Below are 23,095 nucleotides of genomic sequence, written 5' to 3'. Positions count from 1 at the left end.
ACCTGTTAAAGTTCTACCTCTTGGATCAAGCCTGGCTCCAGCAGAAATCAGAAAAGACTTTTGAGATGATTGTATCAAACCATGTCTAAACCCCTGTAATCCCTCTATCCCCCATGTAATCCTACTAGAAGAAAAATTAACTATTTAGAAATTGCAGTAAAAACTTGTGTAATTCCATAATTAACATAACTCGTCCCCTTCATTAACATGTCCAGCCTCAGATACCTTTAAAATCATGTTCTCGTGTTCAATAAATTATTCCAGTTCCCCCATACTGGGATCGTGTCTAGCTTTTTTTTTCAGACCGCCACTATTAGAGATCAGGAGATAACTGACAAAATGTGTATATGTATATATATGTGTATGTATACACATATATTTGGGGTAACCAATACCTGCACATGGGAAAGAGATATGGCACTTTGACTACTTACTGGGAAACATTAATAACTTAACACAGAGGTATCTGCCAGCTTGATTCCAGCAGCAGTATGAAGCGTATGTTCATGAATCTGATTTCTTCTGGATAACTCCAGGGATAAGGAGCAAAACTAATTAAAATGACAACAAAAAAGTAATGGAATTATTTCTCCACTAAATTCAGGCATGAATTTAATTCTCCAAACGCTGTGTCAATGCTGCACTCTGAGAAGGAAGTAACCAGATCTCAGGGGATGTACATGGTATTTAAAGTATCTTTCAAATCAGTAAAATAATGAATGGAAAAGGAATGTAGAGAAAGGAGTTCTCAGCTGCATTAATTTCTAACCCTGTCTTTTCCCAAAAATTTTTATATAACAAAGCAGTTGACATCTTTTCTTCAGTTTCATCCAGTGTGACAGCATATTTATGTGTTTGACAGGTATGAGAATCATTACTTATCATCATTCATTATGGATACCAACCACTTCTCCTATACTCTGCTTTGAAAGCACACACATACCAAAAAAGTAGAAAAACAGATCAGCAATTATATCAATTTATTCCACTTTGAATCCTAAGCATTGAAAGGAGCACATCTGTCAATGCTCATTCAGTTGATGGAAAAGGTCGATGCGTACAGAAGGAGCAGTTGCTAACAAAATATTGTCTAATCTTTCTGTCTTAGGTAGTTTTAATGTATCCTTCATATGGAACCTACATTTAGAAAAATGGAATGTTCAACTTAACAAAACAAGGCAATTAGAATATAAGATAAAGAAAGGAGGGTTAGAATAAACAGTCTAACAGTTTTGGTGGTAACACTGCAAAGTTTTGTGCAATCTGGACAGTTACTTAAAACAGCAGTAGTAGCAGCAAATGTGCAATAAACATGTTTATTAGTGTGAGGGGAGGTTTTGTTTGAAGTCTTTTTTGTGAGTGTTTTTTTTTTCTCCAAACTGTCCATTTAACATAAATAAAGGAAAAAATGCCAATTTAGAGGACAGATATATACAGTTCAGTTATAGGAGAGATAGTTTTCTGTGACCCTCTAAAAAAATTCCAGGATTTTTCATTTGCAGCAACACCTTGGCATTATAATGTGTGTCAGAGAAAACTTCTATGAGACCCAGCAGCTGCTTCTTAATATTCTGAAGACATCCGGATCAAAATTAGTCAGAAATATAACATAGAAAATATACTTTTTTAAACCGATGTTTTCATAAGTTCATATTCACTAAGCAGCATTTTTGACCTTGAGAGGCAGCTATTCATAGAGGTTAAGGTGAAGGGAGTTCCTGTATTTTGCCAAAGGGATCTGAAGTCCCTCAACAGCACTTGGTGAAACTACTCATGCCTCTGAAGCTGCATATGGACCTAAAAGCCTGGAAGAAGACAAGTGTCACTGTATTCTATTTGTTTTCTAACAGGTATGAATAATATATGCAAAATTCACTCTCTCCCTTCTCAGGATTATTTGTCCTAGTGGAGATAAAGTTGTGTGCATTTGATTGTCTAAAATTAAGTAATGGGTTATACTGTAATTATAGCTCGTGCCCTGTAGAAGAGCTGTGCCCAAAGAAGGGGCCTTGGTTTTCTGATTTCAGGAACAAATATGACCTTTAAGGAAAGCTTGCTTTGTTCCAAAGGTAGAACTCAAATAAAAATTAGTTTAAATTTTATTACTCATGTAAGTCCTTAAAACCAAACATATGACAAACATTTATTTTATAAGGCCACTTGTTTACCTACTTTCCCTCATTCAAGAGTAAGTTGCAGAGTCAACAGTGTGCCAAGCTGACAGAGTACCAAGCTCCTTACTGAAGCAGCAGTCACAAGCCTTGTAGAAGTGTCACATTTCTGAGGACTGAAAATATGAATATTCTGCAATATTAAACAAGAAGAACACTGCCAGTAGTGGGATATCAACAAATTCTCTCAGCAATCTGTTCCAGTACCTTACCACCCCCATTTTAGGAATTTCTTCCTTATATACAATATAAACCTATGCTCTTTTCAGTCTAAAACCATTGTCTCTTGAATGGTCCCTATAGGCCCTGGCAAAAAGTTTCTCTCCATCTTTCTTATAAGCCCCCTTTATGTGTTGAAAGGCTACAGTAAGGTCTCCCCTGAACCTTCTGTTCTCCAGGCTGCAAAATTCCAACTCTCTCAGCCTGTCTTCACAGGAGAGGTGTTCCACTCTCTGATAATTTCCAGGGCCTTTCTCTGGACTTGCTATGACAGACTCATGTTTTTGTTTTTCTTTTTTGGGCTCAGAGCCTCAAATCTGGATGCAGTACTCTAGGTGGAGTCTTACCAGAGCAGAGCAGAGGGGGAGAACCACCTCCCTCGACCTGCTGGCCACACTTCTTTTGAGGCAGCCCAGGATATGACTAACTTTCTGAGTTGTGAGTTCATCCTGCCAGGTCATGGTCAGTTTTTCATCCACCAGTACCCCAAAGTCCTTCTCTGCAGGGCTGCTCCCAACAGTTTGTAAATTTAACCTGATACTGTTTGTGTTGGATTCCATCTTTTCAGAGTAACCTCCTCTTCTTTTTTCATTCTCACAGCATAAGGACAAAGAAGATGTCCAACTACATTGATGGCAGAGGATAAGACTAGTTTTTCTTTGGGGAGTGTGACCGAAGCAAATTCAGGATTGGGATGTGAACATGCTGATGAGGGTCATATCTTTGCTGCCTCAAAATAAGGCACATCACTAAACCTGTCACACAGGCTCCATTTATATTCAGTGAATTCAGAATCAATTAAGATGTTTATCTGCTGGCAGGAGCAGCTGAGTTGTCTCACTTTGGTATGCCCATCATTTGATACGGCAATTCTCACCTTGAAGTAGGAGGCTGGAAGCAAGTGCGTGGGGCTGTTGCTTTCTCCAGCTCCTCTCTGGGGACTCTGGGGACCACCTATGCCCCTCCACTGAGGACCTGCTCACACCTAGGCAATGACAAACAATTTTCTTTGCCTTAGTCTCCCTCATTACAGCTCACTTCCTTGACCAAGACCACCACTGCATCTGATATGACTGAGAGGGCCCCGGACCTGAGAGACCGCTGCCACAAGGTTTAATCAGCTACCAGAATTTAATATCAATTCTATAATGACAGCAAGTCAGATATGAGGAAAAATTAATCAGCTTCCTAGTCTGTCTGCCCTGTTGTCAATGTGCTGCCCTCACCGGAGTAACAGGGGCTTCTCACACAAGAATTGAAGTGAATGGTTTGTATTAAGTTTTAGTAAGAGGTAGAGACGTAAACCACCTCAGCAGTGCTTTGATCACGCCTAACTGGGGATGACAGAAATTTTAAAAAGATTCACCGTTCCTTTTGTTTTGGACAAGACCACATTTCAACTTTTTTTCCTCCTCTTGGTTAACTCAAAACGAGAGACATAGCATTTGTGCCTGCAATAAACATTTAACATAATCTGTTACAGGCACTTGACAACACTGACAACTTTACCTGACTTTGTAGAAGTGTGTTGCTTATGCCTCCTTTCCAAAAAACAGAAAGTTTGATTATGCATTCTCACTTATTAGCACAACCTTCGATACTGCAGGTTCCTTACCCAAACCCTTGTTCCTTACCCAAACCCTCCTCAAACTAGCACACCTTAAGAAGAACAAAAAGGTTAAAACCAGTAGGGGTTGATTTATTTTTTTTTCTCTGCCACCATTTGGTGCTGCTGTGGCATCACAAACCTTGGCTCTTTGTCTCATTTTTAATAAAGATAAATATGATGGCCAGCCCCAATGCTATGTGATCACTGTTTATATAAGAAAAAAAAAACATCGGCATATATTCCAATTTCATGTGACAAAGTGCCTAGTTCATCTAAAATCTCTCCTGGGATGTGTATCAGAGTTACCTTGCCCTGCAATAACCAGCTGTAGATAAAGCCCCCGAGTGCTTACACCGGTTAGAAACAGACCTAAATGAGGCACACACAAAAAAAGGACCCCCACCATCAGTGACCTCTGCTGTCTGAGTTTAATGGCAAGAGTGTGATTTCCAACTTCATGCTGCCAGTTTTGGGTATTCTGAGTACTATGATTTGGGAGTCAGGAATCTGTAAGGAGTGAACCAGAGACCTCAAATGCTGTAGCAGCCAATGATACACGGGTGTGTGCTTCAGTTCTTGTGCTGGAGGCAACACACCTCACATGGGGCTTCAAATCACCCACCACTTGGAGAGGGAGGAGTAGAGTGTAGCACTGCCTCCTGAGCAGTCACTTCCTCCTCATGGGCACTGGGAAATACCATGCTTCCCCTACACAAAACATCAATATTCTTCACTACTCAGTCAGCTGGGATGTCATAGAAAGCACATGCAGCCTTGTGTTTCCCATGGAAACCCTGGATTGATTGTGGGGAAAGCCTTCTTCAGCCTTGACCAGGAGATGCTCCATGTGGCTGCAGTCACAAAGACTCCGTGGAATATTCACTAAACACAGACAAACACACAGCTTTTCCGTTGTGTGTGTAAGAGGGGCACAACCAAATCTGCTTTTTTTTTCAGAAATTCAGCCCCTCATCCACACCACCAACCACCTGACAGATTTCAAGTTTCCATCAAAATACAGAGAAGTTACAGATACTCAAAAAAAAGTCATCACATTTATCAAGATCAGAAAACAAACATTTTCTTCTCCAATTTTATTCTCAGAACTTCCTGAAATTTTCTGGTCATCATTTTCCCAGAGAAAATAATTAAAATAATATGGTTTAGGGCAGATATTCATCTTGGAAAAACTCATCCGAAGCTGTCAAAGTGTACCACAGCCATTAATCTTGGGGGAATAAAAAGAAAAAAAGAGGGAGTGAATGAAGTCTTCATCTTCATAAGAGATGTTATTCTTAAGGGTGCTTAATGGGACTGTGAGTGGACCTGAGCTGACCTGATCCTTCCTTCCAAAACATGCCCCTGCAGGGTGGGTGGTGTGCCAGCCAGCCCTGGAATGTGCTGAGTGGTGACTGTCCCTGGGGGCATGGTGGTCAGCACCTGAGCTCTCTCTCCAAGCACAGAATTAAAAAGATAAGCTCAAGGCCAGGGTAGTTAATCAAGTCCAGCTTTAAGGGCAGATGGATATGAGCAGTAATCCTCCAGATATTTTTTAACAGCACTATAAATATTTGTCAAGGAGCTTCCCTGATTCATCTCTACCATAGACCCCATCTGCTTTGGTGTGACACAAGGGTTTATCAGCACTCCTCCTGGAAAAGTGTGTAACCATGTCATGGCTCATCTCCAGTAATACAGACAGACCCTGAAAGATTCACAATAAAACTTTAATCTCATATCTCATAGTACACTTATTTTTCCCCTCAACTTTCCTTATTCCCTCTCACCCTCTTCTCTACCCATAAACGCACACAACTCATGAAAGCAATCATGTATAAACTTTAAAAAATAAGACACAACGTGAAATGCTGATCATATTATGATATTCAGATTTCTCAGATTAAAACTGAATAAAATGAGCACACATCCACATAGAAACAAGGAGGTGAACACAGGTACTCCCAGAGAATACAATTTTAACTGAAAGATGCCTTCATATTTCGCTCCTGCAAGAATATAGTTCTAAATGTTATAAGTAGAAAAACCTGCATTACTAATATACCTTTTTGAAACTCTTCAGTCACTGATGCTTTTGCCCCTGAAGGTCAATCATTTAAGAAGACAATATTTTGTCTTTTCAGAGCACTATATATCACAAGCAGTGTTGAAGAAAGAACTTCGCTGAAAGCCCTTGATGAAACATTCCTCTGAAAAAACCTAAAAATCAATAAAATCTTTGAAGTGTTGTTCTGAAGTACAACTGGTGTCATTTTCTGATGTGCCAGCATAAAACTCTCTTCTGAGAAATTTTTGAAGAAAGAAATAAGTAGGATTTGTCTTATATAACAGGAAAGCCACAATAAAATCAATACAAAATGTGTACCATCTTTTAGATAAATGCAGTAAACAATTCCAAAAAATTAATGACAGACAAATTCTCAAATTCAGTGAGGTATGTGTTCCACATCTACCTGGAATTTTGGACTGGGGGAAGAGAGACCTGAGCTCCCTGTTCCCAGGATTCTGACAATTGTCTTGGAAAGAAAGAGAGTTGAAGGGGTCTGCTGGTAGTGCCTGCGGCCTCCCCTACTTTCCCACCAGCACCGGTGTGGCTCAGGAGGACGACACACATCCCACGGGAGAGGGCACACCCAAGCCCACAGCAGTCTGCTAACAGCAAATATGAAAGTCAGTCTGTGCTTAATAAATGGCAGGTTTTAACAGCATGTATCATTACTGTTAATTGTACTTGAGCTCAGCAGGGCCCATGCCCATATTGCACAAAAGCAACAAGCTAGTTTGTACAAAAGCTAACAAGCTTTAGCTCCCACGTGTGCAAAAGCACATTGTGTACTTGGCACAAACCCAAGGAAGTTGTAAAAAGGTGAGGGTCAACCCCTCCCCCAGACAACTAGTGACAGGGTAAAAGGAAATGGAGTTAAGCTGCACCAAGAGAGGTTTAGGTTGGAAATTAGGAAGAATTTCTTCACTGAAAGAGTTTCCAAGCATTGGAATGGGCTTCCTAGGGAAATGGTCAAGTCACCATCCCTGGAGGTGTTCAAGAAAGAACTGGACATGGCACTTAGTGCTATGGCCTAGTTGGCAAGGTCTTTTTCAACCTCAATGATTCTATGAATCTGTGATTTGCACCAATGACCTCCTTAGGTATTTATTCTACCCTTCACTAGAGTGCTATGATATTTATGGAATTGTATAATTCTAATTAATCCTAATCAATAACTAATAATCACAAAGTCCACACAGGCCAGTAGAGTAATTGGGAATCACTGATAGGGCTGCAAAAGACTTTGTCATCCTTTCTTACATAAAAATTGTTAAGATACAATGTGCAATTCAATGTGTACAGCTCGCCATTTCTCTTCAGAATTTCAGTAACATCTTCCCCTGTTTCCAGGACTATTGCATCACTTAAAGGATACTCATAAGCATCAAAGTAATGTTTCAGCTAATTCAAATATCACATTTTTATGCTGCATTGGTAAGAAATGTTGTTGACTTAAGATGGTATTTTTTGTTCATGTCTCCACCTTAAGTTTTCATACAGTTGTTCTTCTTTTTTCTTTTAAAACCATAATTTTTTATGTGCTCAAGCATCTTTGTGAGATTGCTATTCAAAAGACATTCCTGGAGTGAAGGTTAAAAGAAATTAGAAGATGAGACTTGTGCCATTTTCTCACAAGCATCCATCAAAAGGTGAACAAATCAAATACTCTGAACACTTCCAAGGGACTGTGGGCAATGTCCACAATGCCCCCAAGTACAGACCACTGCCCTGTCTGTGTCTCACAGCTCCTGCCTCTGAAGCCTCCTGCTGAAGAGCTGCTTCCACTCCCCCTTTTGTGTTCCACATCTTTTTTTTTATTTTGAAACATAATTCAGCACCACTCCCACACTGAAATAGTCTGTGTAACCTCAGAATTAAATAATCTGCAGTACACAAAGGCGCCGGCAGCATCAACATGTCAGTGACACACCAGGCTTACAACAAAACACAGTGTCCCTCCCTCAAGCCAGAGTCATGTCACTCTGACTTCAGGCAAACATTAATGTTAGGAACTATTAACTTTGCTAAGTTAATTATGCATTGAGTGTTATTCTTGGAAATATTTTTGTTTGTAATCTTGCATTGTATAATGTTATACTCAGAATTCTATGATTTTCAGAATGGTGTGGAATCAGACTTTGAACACAATCATTACAAAACCAGAATAGCCATCTTTATATTTCCTCAATTTGGAGATAAATAATTGCAAATAGTAGAGAAGAAACAGATAGGCAATCACAGCAAGCAGAATCAGATATGGTCTCTGCTTAAATTGTTGCTGACTCATGTCACCAAAACACCACTTGTGCCAAAAATGAGACAACATCCCACTCTTCCATGAGCTATGAAATGTCATGCAATCAGACAAAATGATAGGAATTATACTGATATTATCATAAAATCTCAAAGTTTTAAATTATGAATGTCCTAATGTCATGACTACCAAAATAGTACAGAGCTAATTTGTAAAAGAGAAGTGTCCACACAGGCATTCATGGACCTAGTAAGATCTCCATGGTCATGCAAGTGGCTTTCAGTACCTTCTAAATGATCTTTAAATGGCTAATCTTTTAATAATCTCTAAATACCTTTTACAATCTTTTGCAATATTAGAGCGTCCTGACATGGTTAATTGACAACAGCTATTCTGAAGTCATGTGAAAGACCTCTCAATATCCCCATTCCCGTTCATCCATAATAATGGGATCCAGACTGCACTAACAGATTTTGTGCCTCAGAACAGTTCCTCAAATGTTCAAAATAATCAGTGTAATTACTCTCCAGGTACATACATGTTTGGGTGATATAGGGGATCTCAGTGTCTTTTACCCCTTTTCATTCTCCTGTGAGGCACAAACTGTCTGGATGTCTTCATTAATATATTGCAGGTCACTAACAGATGCTAGGAAATGCAGCCTCAAGTGAGAGGGAAACAAACAAACTTTCTGAGACATTGGCAATTAGTTTTGAAAGATTATGTATATCTAGCAGGTTTCCAAAAAAAAGAGAAAAAGGAAAATGTTGCCTCTGTCTTTCAAAAATAGAGGTAACAAGTGCCCAAACAGCAAAGCAATGTGCCTCTGGACCTCCCAAAGGCAGGCAGCCAAGTCCCTAGCCCTCTAAACCCACTGAGTGAACATACTACTTGAGTGTCCTGCTGAAGGAGTATTAGAAGAGCAGAAAATTGCTAAACTACTCACGGGACAGTGACCAAACTGTGACATGGAAGAACAGCCTCTTTCTGCCTCATGTCTGCTTTTGCAAAACACAATGGAGAACCTGAAAGTTCATTTGCAATGTAGAAAATCACATCCGAGGGGAACAATACTATCTCCCCAAAAATAATGCTCCATGTGAAGCGCTTGGCTTTGTTTTTAACTCATTTAATAATTTACGAAGAAGACTACCAACGATATACCTAACCAGAATTTTACCTTATCAGGTGACAGAAACCCACAAGTGTGTCACTGCAAACCATATGTTATACATAGCTGGCAATTCCTCTGTTTATAAATCTGATGCTGCCTTTTAAGAGCCCTTGCTGAAGTCATGTGATGAGGCTGTTACTTCATGACTGAATAATGCAGTTTTATGGCTTGTAAATTCCATGCTGAGTGGCTTGATGTGAACTTGTGGAAAACAGAGAGAAGCAGAATGGCTGAAGAAAACTGCTGCAGAAAACTGCCGTCCCACTGCCCAGAGGCAACTTCACATTCTCTCTTACCAAAGGCTGAGTCTGCAGCTTCAGAAGGCACTAGAGATTTGAAAAATATTTCAGGATGCATAACAAAAATTGTGCAATGTGTTTTGCTTCTGTTTCCCGCATTGGTTTGAGAGTAGGAAGAGGGCATTCAGAGGCTGTGCTGACTGTGTTTGGTTCATCAAGTAACATTTGGCTCTCTAAAGTTTTTCAGTAGACCTGACATTGTTGCAGGTCAGATCTGAGCCTCTGGATTTTCTTGGCTTCTAAAAGCACCCTTTATTAAAGTTTCCTTTCATAATAGGAAACTAAGGTCCTGGAAAAAATACTAGCAGAAAACCTCAAACTATTTATAAGGAAAAGTAACTTTATTGCAAAAAAGTAAAGAATTGAAAGAGAAACTGCAATATAGCATTGCAGCACAGAAATGCATGAAATTGAATGGAGTATTACAGCATAATAGAGAGAAGAATTCACAGAGAGACATGGCAAAGAAAACTACAAAGTATAAAACATTAAACTGTATTTCTATGGTACATATTAAACCCCGGGGTACATAGAGGCATACATACTCACATATGCCTAAACAAGAGTCTGGAGAAAGTTATTTCTGCCAATTAAAGGCAGATTTTTCTGTCACCAGGGCTGAAGTGGTCATTTTATTCCCTGCCAAACTACAGATTGCTTTGAAAGAAAAAAGATTTCTTTTCTATTATGATGACTCTAAAACAGTTACAGCTGTGTAACAAAACAGATGTGGGATGGCAGAAGTGGAGGAAAGTTCACTGGATCAAATGTAAAGGAAATAATTTTGAAGCAATGAGCTATTCTAGAACTTGGAGTCAGTGCAGAAATGCTGAAATCTTTAGTGTGGACTCCCCCTTCCCAATGGCATGATCTGTTGACAAACGTACATGATGTTGAATTGTATCCCCTTGTGCCTGGAAGGCACTGATGCTGCGTGTGCTGCTGTGATGCTTTGAATCTTAATGCTGCCCTATCACAAGAAGAAATGGACACAGGGATCCTTATTATGATGGTGTCCTACCCCTTCCTCATATAATTTTCTTCACCTTTTTTATTTCCTAAAGTCAAATTGGATACCTGTAGATGAAGAAAAGCAGTCTTCCCTTTCCACTTTCCATCATCTTGTTGGGTGTACCCCATATAATATAAAGAATACTTATTCACTGTATAATCAGAGTACTTATTCACAGTAAACACTCCGGTCACTGGAGCTCAAGGAAACATATCTGAGCTATCTTTAAATTAGCTATCTCAGTACCAATAGCAGGCTAGCTATCCTAACATTCAGCACAGCATGCCGAATATTGCAGCGGCTTGAAAGTTACCACAGGTATTTCTAAGAGACCTTTAATCTCAGCAGCATTTGCAATAAGGGGCTCTTATTTTTTCATATTTATCCTAACTATTATAAGTTCAGAAAAGAAGAATGGAGGATAATGAAACAGAGAAAGAGAAGGAGGAATGAAAACCAACATGAACTAGCTGAAGGAAGAAAACGAAAAACAGACTCCTTCATCCCTTAAGTAATTCAGGTTATTAAGTAGCATTTTTACCATACTACCATATAAAACAATCTTTTGGCCTAGGTCTGCTCAAACTGAAGTCAACAGCTAAAAAAATAAAGAACCCCAAACAAACTAAATTAATGGGATGACACTATCAGGTACAGAGACTTTCCAGGGCTGGAAACTACACAGAAATCTGATGACAAATGCTAGAAATTTTGAAAAATCATTACTTTGACTAAAGTTTAGGACCCTGAAAGAAATTAAATTTGCAGTTATGTAATTATCTCTTACACATTTGCTGAAATTTTCCCAGGAAAGCAAGAAAGCTCATGCTTGCTTTTGCATGTGAGAGGGATGTAGTCCTGATCAGTAGGATGGAGGGATATGAAGGAAGTCCCCAGGTATGATGCAAGCAACATGTAACACTACTGTTTATTTCTTCAAGATAAGGACATTTCCAAGTTATTAATGCTGTGAAATTGCCCACATTTGGAAGGTCATATAAGGCATCATATATACAACAGAAAGAAGATCAGCAAAATGGCAACTCAACTTACAAAACAAACTTTGAAATCTCTTACTGGTAAGTCTTGGGTGACTTAAACTACTGAGTGACCCAGTGTTCTGGATCAGACATCACGCAAGGCAGTATACATAGAAAGATAAGCTGTCAATCAGTTATTTCTAATCCTGTTTTGAGACTTTGATCTATTTACCTTTCTTAAAGAAATATTCCTCCTGATGCATTTTCAATATTTCTTGCATTTAATCTTCATTTTCACCTGGATTGTTTCCCAGATAATTCATCTGATCCACATATTATGAAGCCAAGAATTACCAGAATATACTACAAAGTATCTGGAAGACTTGAACAATAATGATACTGGAAAAAGTTGTTTGAATTATATCCCAAAACTTGCACAAAGCCTCAAAACTTGTGTAAACCTACATTAAACTGAACAGTCTTCTCATTCCAGTGGATTACCACATGTCAAAGGTCTTGTACAACTGAAGTAGAGATATGGAATAAAAATGAGACCAAAAGCCAAAGTCTATCATAAAAGATTTGGTTTTAAAAAGAAATATTGCTATAAATACCCATGAAAAGAATTCCTGGCAAGTGCTCACCAGAGGGAGTGCCACAGATCTAGGAAGAGATACTAAAGACGAATGTTGAAGCATAATTTTCTAGGAGAGATCAGATTTTTTCTCTCTGTAGCGTCTAGAGACAGAAAGTGAGTTTGATCATGTAAAAAGACTGTGATCAAAAGCTTGGATCATCATAAAAGTGCTCTAGGGGAAAGGGATGATATTGACTAACAACATTTACTGTTGTACCATGGTCTGCACAGTTTCTTAATAACAAATTTACTTACCTGAATATATCCAGGTAATATTCAAATATTGTCCCCAGCTTCACAAAAGGCACTCAACTGAGGTCCATGAGTTCAGTGAGATGCAGAAAAAGCCAGGATTATGTCACTTAGTGTAACCCATCACTTATGAACCATGCTAACATCTACTTGCAATAAAAGAAATATATGGAAATATCTAAATAGGCTGTTAGTGGTTAAATTTTTATATAAAATTATCTTTCCCTTTTGGAGAAATTAGTCTTTTTCAAACTAATGCAGCATATTCATGGATGACTATCTATGTCCTCAGAGAACAGTAACATTAGAAATAATTATGAACCACCTTAATTATCTAAAGCTGGTTTTCCACCCACTTAAGTTTTTAATCTATTACTGTGCTAGCCAACTGAGAAGTGACACGCTGACAGTAAGGAACTGATTATATCACCACCAGCGTTTTCTGCAAAAACTAAGAGTCAAACACTGGCTTGTCCTTGGGAAAGAATGCAGGTCTAGGAAAGAAAGTGGACCTAAACCTGGTAAAAGTAGTATTAGATGCAAGAATTGAGGCATTTCTCTTCCCAAAGCCGGATTTCAGGAAGACATTCCCATATTGGTACAGGTAAAAGGCTGGAAAGAGATCAATGTGACAAGTACATACAAAAGACAATAGAACCAACTTAACTTCTCTGCAGTGTGAGGGAACAAAACTATGATTTTTCTTATGTCCTTAAGTTTAATATATCTTTAAAAGGGATTTTCAGAAAGAATGGTAGTCATGTGTTCCACATTCAAAGCCAGATTGCATCCAAATGATGTTAAAAATTTTAGCCAGGAGTAACTATACTGTGGCTCTCCTACTATAGGTGCCACTGCATAGAATTATAGGATAATACTCAGTGAATGAAAGAAGGAATGTTCATGCCATGGAATCTACAAAAACAGAGTAGGTCACAGTACAACTCCTCTGGACCAAGACTTGTGGAATGGTGATGTGAACTTTCACTCATTCAAGAAAAAAAAATAGTGTAACAAATAAAAGGTACCAATTATTTGAGAAAATGTAACTCACTTCACAGATAAGCTTTAAAACTCCTATGTTTGAGGGTAACTGAGTTATGTCCAGCTCTGCTGGACTTGATCTTTATCAATAAGAAATGATGAGAGAGGTAGCAGTCTTGGCTGCAGGATCATGAAATGATGGAGTTCAGGCTACTGAGAAGATGGAACATGGCAAGATGACAGACCTGGACTTCAGAAAAACAGACTTTGGCCTGTTAGAGGATCTGCTTGGAAGAACTCCATGGGATACCATCCTGGAGCAAAGAGGGGCTCAAGAGCAGGTTGACTTTCAAGGATCACCTCCTCTGAGCTCAAGACTGGTCCATTCCTAAAAAGCAGGAAATCAAGCACAAGTGTCAGGTAGCCTCCATGGATGAATAAGGTCCTGCTGACTGAACTCAAACATAAAAAGGAAGCACATAAGATGTGGAAGAAGGGACAGGAGAAATGTAGAAACAGTCTGAGCATTCAGGGATGGGGTTGGGAAAACCAAAGCCCATCTGGTGATAGGCAATAAGAGTTTCCACAAGTATATCCACAACAGAAAGAAGACTAGAGAAAATGCAAGCCTACTGGTAAATGAGAATGGAGACCTGCTGACAAAGGGCAAGGAAGCAACTGCATTTTCCATTTGTAAACTGATGAAGTATACATTAGGTAAATGGACAGTGAGTTGGACTGAAAACTCTCAGGCTTGCAGGGTTGTGGTCAATGACATGAAATCCAGACTAGGCTGAAAACCAGTCAGTAGTAGTGCACCCTGTAGGTTCACACTGGGATCTACTAAATATTGTTTAGCATCCTCATTAATTACCTGTATGATGGAAAAGAGTGCACCCTCAGCAAGTTTGCAGATACAAAATTGGGAGGAGTGGCTGATACATCAGATGGATATGCTGCCATTTAGAAATATGGAGAAGAAGATGGAGAAATGGGCTGACAAGGACCTCATAAAAGCTCAGTAAACTGAAATTACAAGTCCTGTATCTGGGAAGGAATAATGCCAAACACCAGGACAGACTGTGATTAAACAGCTGCAAAGCAGCTCTTCAGAGAAGGATTCGTGAGACTTGGTGAACACCAAGTTCAACATATGCCATCAAGGTGTTCCTGTGATAAAGGCCAACAGCCTCCTGGGCCCCATCAGGCAGAGCACTGCCAGGAGGTGGTCCTGCCCCTCTGCTCAGCACTGCTAAGACACATCTGGAGTACTGTGCCCAGTTCTGGGGTCCTTAGCATAACGGAGACATGGACATACTGAGACAGTCCAGGAAAGGTCCACAAAGATTAATAAGGTCTTAAAGCATCTGTCAATCTGTCTTATCAATGTATATAAATACCTGGCGGGGGTGTAAAGAAGATGGTGCCAGAGTCTTCTTAGTAGTGCACAAAGAAAAAGAGGTAATGGGCACAAACTGAAATGCATGGAATTTCATTTAGACATCATAAAACCCACTTATTTAGTTTTAAGAATGGTCAAATCATATAAAGGGTTTCCCACAGAAATTGTGGAGTTTTATCCTTATAAATATTCAAAATACAACTAGTCACAGTCCTAGGTAACCTCTTCTAGTTGACCTTTTGAGCCCTGGAGTTGGCCTTTAAAACTTCCAGAGATGCCTTTGCTATTCTGTGACTATGTGATTCTGTTTTTCCTAGTATCCGATACTTGGCTTCCTACAGTGTGAAAATACACAGCATTTTAAGCCTACAACAGAAAAAAGTGCATACTTAATGTTTGCATATACGTAAGTAGAAGAGCAAATACCTTTAGGCACACAATACTATGAGGAAGCTGTACCAAAACCTCTGTTCTTTGGTCAAGAGAGAGAATTGACACAAGTCCCTAAAGAGCAGAAAAGCAGTTATTATGAAAAATTCATAATTTTTCAATCAAAGGAAAAGAATGAAAGTGTGATGTGCATGCTGCACAGATCAGAATGTTGGGAAGCATGAGCCAGCAAGCAAACCACATCTGTACTCCTGGTGTATCATTTACACTGCTCATGGCTGGAATGTGCTAGAGCAGCATGGCCCAATTGGCAGCTGGCACATCAAACCCAGTGCCTACATTCAGCCGCCTGCCTTTCCCCTGGGCAGCACAAAGAATGGCTGGCTGAGAAGCCAAATGCCTCCTCCCACGCCGGCTCACAGCCCCTGGGCTCTGCTGGCTGGCTCCGAGGGAACAGATGGGAAGAAGCTGCTATTTTTGGGAAGGAGAGAGAGGGAATATTCTTTGGTTGCCAGTTGAGTGTGCACTGTACCTAAGGAGGGAAAAGGTATGAATGGGTTGCTGTTGCCTGCTGCCGCCTTGAGGTAGTGGGGAAGGCAGGTGTGGGGAAAGCAGGGAGTGTGAATATTGGAAGATGATGTTAGAAGAGTATGCGGTGTTTCAGGTAGCCCTCTCTGAGATAACACAGAATGGATCCAGCTGTCCAGATCACTCTGCACAAGTGCATCTCCACAATTCCCTTCCAACAGCATTCGTGATGAAATGCCTAGTTTCTAATATCACAGTCCTGTGCTATCTAATTCCCCACCTTCCCACATCAGATGTGAGCATACCACCTCCCTGCCCTGGTTGATGCCCAGCTTCTCTGGTACATGCACAGCTGCAGCCATTCTGCCATGCAGTCGTGTGTTGGAGATCACAAGGACGGAGCTACCAGTCTGGCAAGCATCTTCCAAGCCTGGATGTTCCTTCCTTATGTATTCACTTCTTTGGCATGTGATATTGTTTAAGCACCTCCAATGCTTTAACTGAATCTTGTAAACAGGAAGAATCCTATAAATAGGAAGAAGAGGCATTAACTTTTTGTCTAGCCATAGACTGTTAATAACTTTTACTGGCAGTTTCCTGTCATCTCAAGTCAATTTTTCAGGTTAATTTTACTTTACTGTTGTTACGCAAAATGACGAGGTAATTTTCCACCAATAAATGCAAACTTACCTAGATGCATGGACATGTGCAGTATTAGACAATGAGACACGGCATCAGAATTTATATTAAAATATAGTTAGTAACTTGGCTGACCCAAGAGAGAATGTGTTGAACACTGACAAGCAGAGTAAAATGTATCTGATGTTCCCATTCTATGCACTCACCGTACCACAACAACACATGTACAGAAATGCCTGTGCTAGCCTTACCACTCCTAGGCAGGGCAGCACTCTGGCCAAATGCATAACATTGCTTTCAAAACAAAGGCAAACTCCAGGTCCTAAATCCAACTTGCTTATAAGACAGATTCACAAAGCTAATTCCCCAGAGACTCTGAAGTGAGGTGCCCATCTGCTCTTCTCAACTGGAGATATATTTTCACAATGACAAACAGCTGCTTGAAAAACTCTGAGAGACAGTAACTGAGAACAATATAAATGAAGACAAGTTATATCAGAAAAGTCACTCCAAACCCCCATGCATTTCTGATAACAAATCAAAGGGCCTGCCTGAGATGTAAGTACCCTCTCCAGCTAGTGGTCCATAACAGCACCCCTAATCCCCTAGGATTCATAGATCCAGGGAACATATTCTACCCCACAGGGAAATTATCTGTCTGTAATAACTGCAGGATGCTAGACAGATGGGGAATTAAGGCCACACAAAAGACATTGAGTTTTGTGTGGCTATCTGCCTTTTTTGGCAGCACAACTGTTATGCCAGACAGGGTGAGTTGGCCTCAGCTGTCAGGAAGGGGACAGTCCATGCAGAAGGTGTCTGGCAACAGCTGGGAAACCTCCCCACACTTTCTATCCCATGATAAGCCAACAATAAAACAATACTTTGTAAACCAAGTAAATACCTGGATTTAGCACGGACTTTCCTTCCAATGACCCCTGCAGTGTTGTACAATGATGGGAAAGTGTCACAGTGTTCATTTTACATGAGGGGAATTGGCAGCACCTCTAATGGCAGTGATAGAAACTAAATCCAAAGTTACAACACTGGCTCCATGGTAATCTAAGAAGTTTTACCACTTACATCACTGAAGTCAAATTTCACTTAGATCTTCTGCACATTCCTTTCAGCCTCTTTTTTGCTTTTAGGTTTTTTAAGGTATAAGAATAGATGTTCCCTTGGATTCCTTTTCGGAATGCCCCTTTCTTTGTTGCAAACACACTCACTATACACCAGGGAAACAAAAATCAGTTTTGCCATTCTGAATATAGGAGTTCTAAAGTGCATATAGAGAAAGATGAAGACTTTGAGAAGCTGAGAAAAGAAAAATAGTCTGAAATGCAAAATAATAATCCACAAAAATTAACTGCTTTTGCCTGTATTTAAACTGGCAATGTGCATGGGATACAATGCAACCTTTCTCCGTGATATCCCCAGAACTCTACCTCCTGAATCCACTTGAAGACACCTGTACCCCTAAAGTACCTGTACTATCATACCTTTGAGCAACATAGAGCCACATCATATGAGCAGAAGCTAATTAATTTCCAGCTACCACAACGCTTTTAAGAAGGCTGTAGGGAACAATCCTTACATAAGGAAGCCCCACTCTATCCCAGGCCAGCACTGGGGGCAGGGCAAGCACTGATCACCACGAGGAAAAGTAGCAGTGTTCACCACCACCTCTCATCATGGGCAGAAAAGTAAAGCGACTCAGTTTGACTGATGCAAGGATGCACACATAATGATGGCTCAATCTGGTCAGCCTGCATCCAGCATCATACGCCACCCAATACAGTCGGTATGCTACAGGATGTTTAAAAGCCACAATGAGGAGACAACATACTCTTCAGTGATAGATGGCTCTAAACAAGCTCATGCATAAAATTAGAAGCAATATGTAGAACTGCAATTTCCATTCTCCCATGGAATTGAAAGCAGGATGAATATTATAGCAGCAATTGCTAGGGCTGCTATATCAAAAGGTCAACCTGCAATTACCTCCACCCCTCAATACATACACACAAACCAAAGACCAAACCATTTCCATTTCAAGAGCTTGTAAGTTCCACACGTGTCATGTAGCACTCATTCACCACAGTAAAACTAGAAGGTCTGTTTGTAAGTATATTTGAAGTTGACAAGGTCTAATAAAACCTGGGTACATTTTCATGTCAGCTTGTTTCATACACGTCAGAAAAACAGTTTTTACTTTTTCTTATTGAGAAATTTTGCACCCTATTAACCTTCTCTCTATTGTATCAGGAACAAGAGCACAGCAACATTATTCTCCTGTGCAGGAACCAGAGGCCAGACCTTGACCAGGGACTGATCCTTCTCATTGATCCTTTCAGTCTTGGTACATTTGAAGAACGTAACCAACTTCGAAATCACACTCCTACAGGATTAAAATGTGTATTGCTACCAGCAGTAAAAGGTGAACCCTTTAACATTGCAAAAGTTTCTTCTGAAATCAAAGCCATAATATCTGTTGGTTTCAAGACATTTTTAAAATTGCTAAATGTTTTGTGATTGCGACAGAAGAAAACTGAAGTATCTTATTTTACGTAACAGTTTCACCTTCTAAAAATATTATCAATGAGGAAATGATATACTAGTTCAATAAGATGCTCGGCTATGATGTCTCACAAGAATATTAGTGAAATTTTGGGTGATGAACACTGTAATACTGAACGTTATATGAGACTACAGGAAAAAAATGAGGGACTCTTCAGTACCTTAAGAGCAATTACCAACTAAACTGAGATCAGTGACGTGACAAACTACAACAGAGGAATGATTTTGCTTGCTTGAGCTGCTTCATCTGCTCTCTAGCTTCAAACAGAAATCTAACTTGGAGCTTCCGAATTTCATGACCTTCTATCATAATTTCCTCAGCTCACAACAAAACCTTGCAGATAAGTCTATGAGTAAAGTTACTTTAATGGTATAAAGTTAGTCTGACCTGCAATGCACACTTTTACAAAGCAACAATACACCACAGATCAACCTAAAATGTACATATACCCTTGACAGCGAACACAGTATTTGTTTTTTAAAGGACAGCTGTAGTTAGGTCACTATACAAAACTATAGGAAAATAAATCTTAATTTTCTCTTTAGAAGACCTGACATCAAACAAAGGATGGAGGGCTGGTAAAGGACCCAGTTGTGGTGGATTCAGCAGACAGTTTGGCAGGAAAAAGCAGGAACAGGACAGAAAATATTTGCCTAATCTGAGGTTTCCTACAAGAAAACTGGACTGCATTTTCTATTATTCAATCCTAAGAAACTTATCCTGATGAGGTTTTCTAAAAGACTGGGTGAGGGACAGGAGCATAGTCTGAGAATCTTGGTTCACCCTGCCTTGGTACCAGCAGTGTCCCATAGTCTCAGTGGAGAAGACAAAAACCACCCTGCTTCAGACAAAAGAAAACATGTTAGTGAGTGCATAGGAGGGGCCTTTCAAAAACTGGTTACGGATATTCAGAAAAAAAATAAAACAAACCACCGTGTTTAGAGTGAATTGGTCTATACAAAATCTATTTTAGAAAATTAAGAACTAGAAACAGAAAAGACTCCTAATCCAGGGATACCACTACATCCAAGTTACTTGCTGTACAACACAGATGGACTCAATTTCTTCAAAGGATAAAATCCCACCATCTCCAAAACCACCAAAAAACCTAAACATCAAATTATGTATTAATGCATTTTATAATGTTATCTCTGCAGGAGCATAAACCATATAAGAGGAACAACTGAATAACTTCATCCTGAGCTGAAATTGCAGTCACAATAGGTTTTTGTAAGGAGTTGTCCATGGCATTCTTGTGCCCAATATTATCATATTATTGTAAGATCTTTAATGCATGCATCCTCACAAAACTCCTGTAAGGCAAGGTGGTATTACTGCAAAAGAAGATTCAGATCTGCACTATAAGAGGGATGTTACCACATCAGATGGCATTGTTTTGTACTAATGAGAGAAGACAATTCTCTGAGAGTCAAATATCTATCAATATTAACACAGTACAGAGAATTAGTCAATAGGTATTGCAATTGAAGTTGTAGGGGAAGAAGGCGTTTAAAATGTTCTTTTAGAATCACAGAATCGTAGAATGGTTTGGGTTAGAAGGGACCTATATGATCATCTAGTTCCAATCCCTGTGCCATGGGCAGGGAGACCTTCCACTACACCACATTGCTTAAAACCCCATCCAACCTGGCCTTGAACTCTTCCAGGGACAGGGCATCCATAACTTCTCTGGGCAACATGTGACAGTGTCCTGTCTTTCCTCACAGGAAAGAATGTCTTCCTAATATCTAATCTAAGCCTACTCTCTTTTATTTTAAACCATTTCCCCTTGTCCTATCACTACATGTCCTTGCCCTCTCCAGCTCTCTGTTTAGCCCCCTTTAGGTAGCGGAAAGTGCTATGAGGTCTTCCTGGAGCCTTCTCTTCTCCAGGCTGAAAAACCTCAACTCATTTACCCTGTCTTCACAGAGAAGGTGGTCCAGCCCTTGGATAATCTTCATGACCCTCCTCTGGAACTGTTCCTTCTTATGTTGGAGGCCCCAGTTTCCAGGTGGGGTCCCACCAGACTGAGATAGAGCAGAAGAATTACCTCCCTCGACCTCCTGGCCACACTGCTTTTGATGCAGCCCAGGATACGATTGTCTTTTTAGTCTGCAAGCACACAGTGCCAAGTCATGTTGAGCTTCTCATTCACCAACAGCCTCGAGTTCCCTCCGGGGCTGTGCTCAATGCATTCTATGCCCAGCCTGTACTTGTGCTTGGGATTGCTCGGACCAGATGCAGGATCTTGCTCTTGGCCTTGTTGAACTTTATGAGGTTTGTACATGACCACCTTTCAAGTTAAGGTCCCTTTGGATGGCACCCCTTCCCTCCAGTGTATCAACATCACCACACAGCTTGATGTTGATGGCAAACTTGTTGAGGGTACACTCAATCCCACTGTCTCCACTTGGACACTGAGCCATTGACTGTAACTCGTAGAGTGCAACCATACAGTCAATTCCTTTTGCAAGCAACCATACTACTCTTCTTTCAGTCCACTTATGCAGACCTAATATTTACTACCTTCAAACCTCCTCTGGGCTGTATTTGCCATCTGCATAGGACTTAACAGCAAACTATTATTACAGAACTACTGTTGGCCTGATTCCCTCGTAATTATCAGTTTAAGAAGAGAAAAAGGAACTCATATTAGGAACTACAGACTCCTTAAGTTTTTGATGAGGAAGGAGAAAGAACCCAGGAAATTAACATGGAACCATATCTTGATTTCCAGCCTATGTCTGGCATCTTTTGCCTTACAATGCCTGATTCTACACCAAAAGAGAAGATAAAAAGGCCTCACCTTAATTACAGGCTACTGCCTAAATAAGTAGGGATATTTTGTCTGAAGTACCAAAAGCGGTGGAAAAAGCTAGCTCACTGAAAAACAAAATACATATTTTAATAGCATGGTTATGTTAAGGATAAAAGAAAAATGTATTGTGGTTGAAGTCTGGCATGTGTTTGGGAATTTAAAACAGAACACTCTTGCAGAGGAGACATTGGCAGAGTCTCAGTTACAACACACAGTTCCTTCCGTTAAAATATAATGCAGATATTTCAAATATTTCAAACACTTAGAATTTTTATACAATCACAATACTTTTGAAAATTCACTGTGTTAGACCACTGCATTTATGGGGCTGAGGGACGGGATGGAGCAGGCAGGAAGAAGAATCATCCACCATGGGGCAGGGGGGATGCCTCTACTTGGGGCAATGACAGTTCTAGCACACATTTTTACATGCAGCTATAGAATTTGATACTCCAATTACAGAGTCAACTTTTACTATCTTACGTCTAAACCAGCATTGCCTTCAAAATATCTATGTATATTTGTAATCTTTAACTCTTCTTTTCCTCATGATAAAAACATGTTAGTGGTTTTTTCCCAATAAGTGGGAAATATTTCTTTTTTAAAAATATCATGTAAATAAACTGTCTTCTAAATGTGTAAACTCCACAGAAAAGGTATTAAGTACTCTCATCTTTTGCTTCAGAATAACAATTTTTTCACAGTAGGTGCAATTTCTTCTTGAGCACAGCTAACCGTTAAAGTAACATTAACTTTTACCACAAAAATAGCAAGAATATTATGAATATTTCTTATTAAAAAAGGGACCAAAAGATCTTGAACCAAATAAAACTTAATGATAACATCTCTCCCTATTCCTATTAACAGACTAAATTATAAATAAAAAGCATTTAAGCATTTAATTCCTTAAACAATGAAAATCTTGCTCAAAAAAAGGAAAGAAAACTGAATATATTTAACATTGATTCACTTAGCACTTGATGAAATGCAAAGGAAACCTGTTTATCTATCCCTAAAACCAGCAGCTTTTCAATATGACTCTGCTTTGTTTTCTCTCCATGCAAGGAAGTATCTAAACAATTGC

At 39.6% G+C, this 23,095-nt stretch overlaps 1 protein-coding gene across 5 annotated transcripts in view; it reads right to left on the bottom strand.

Moving 5' to 3' along the window:
- Window positions 1–23,095, bottom strand: part of PDGFD (platelet derived growth factor D) — a 146,442-nt gene that overhangs the window by 83,110 nt on the left and 40,237 nt on the right. The window contains exon 1 of one of the 5 annotated variants that reach the window (XM_027635895.1): window positions 435–459. The exons of the other annotated variants lie outside the window; for them this stretch is intronic. Within the exon in view, the coding sequence (XP_027491696.1) occupies window positions 435–444 (10 nt within the window). The 5' untranslated portion in view covers window positions 445–459. Of the gene's footprint in view, window positions 1–434; window positions 460–23,095 lie in introns of those variants that run through there. 5 annotated transcript variants of the gene reach the window in all.

The sequence above is a fragment of the Corapipo altera genome, unplaced genomic scaffold (genome assembly GCF_003945725.1).
Source record: "Corapipo altera isolate COAL_440 unplaced genomic scaffold, ASM394572v1 0, whole genome shotgun sequence".
NCBI lineage: Eukaryota > Metazoa > Chordata > Aves > Passeriformes > Pipridae > Corapipo > Corapipo altera.
The sequence above is the reverse complement of the archived record's forward strand: the minus strand, read 5'-3'. Positions and strand labels throughout refer to the sequence as shown.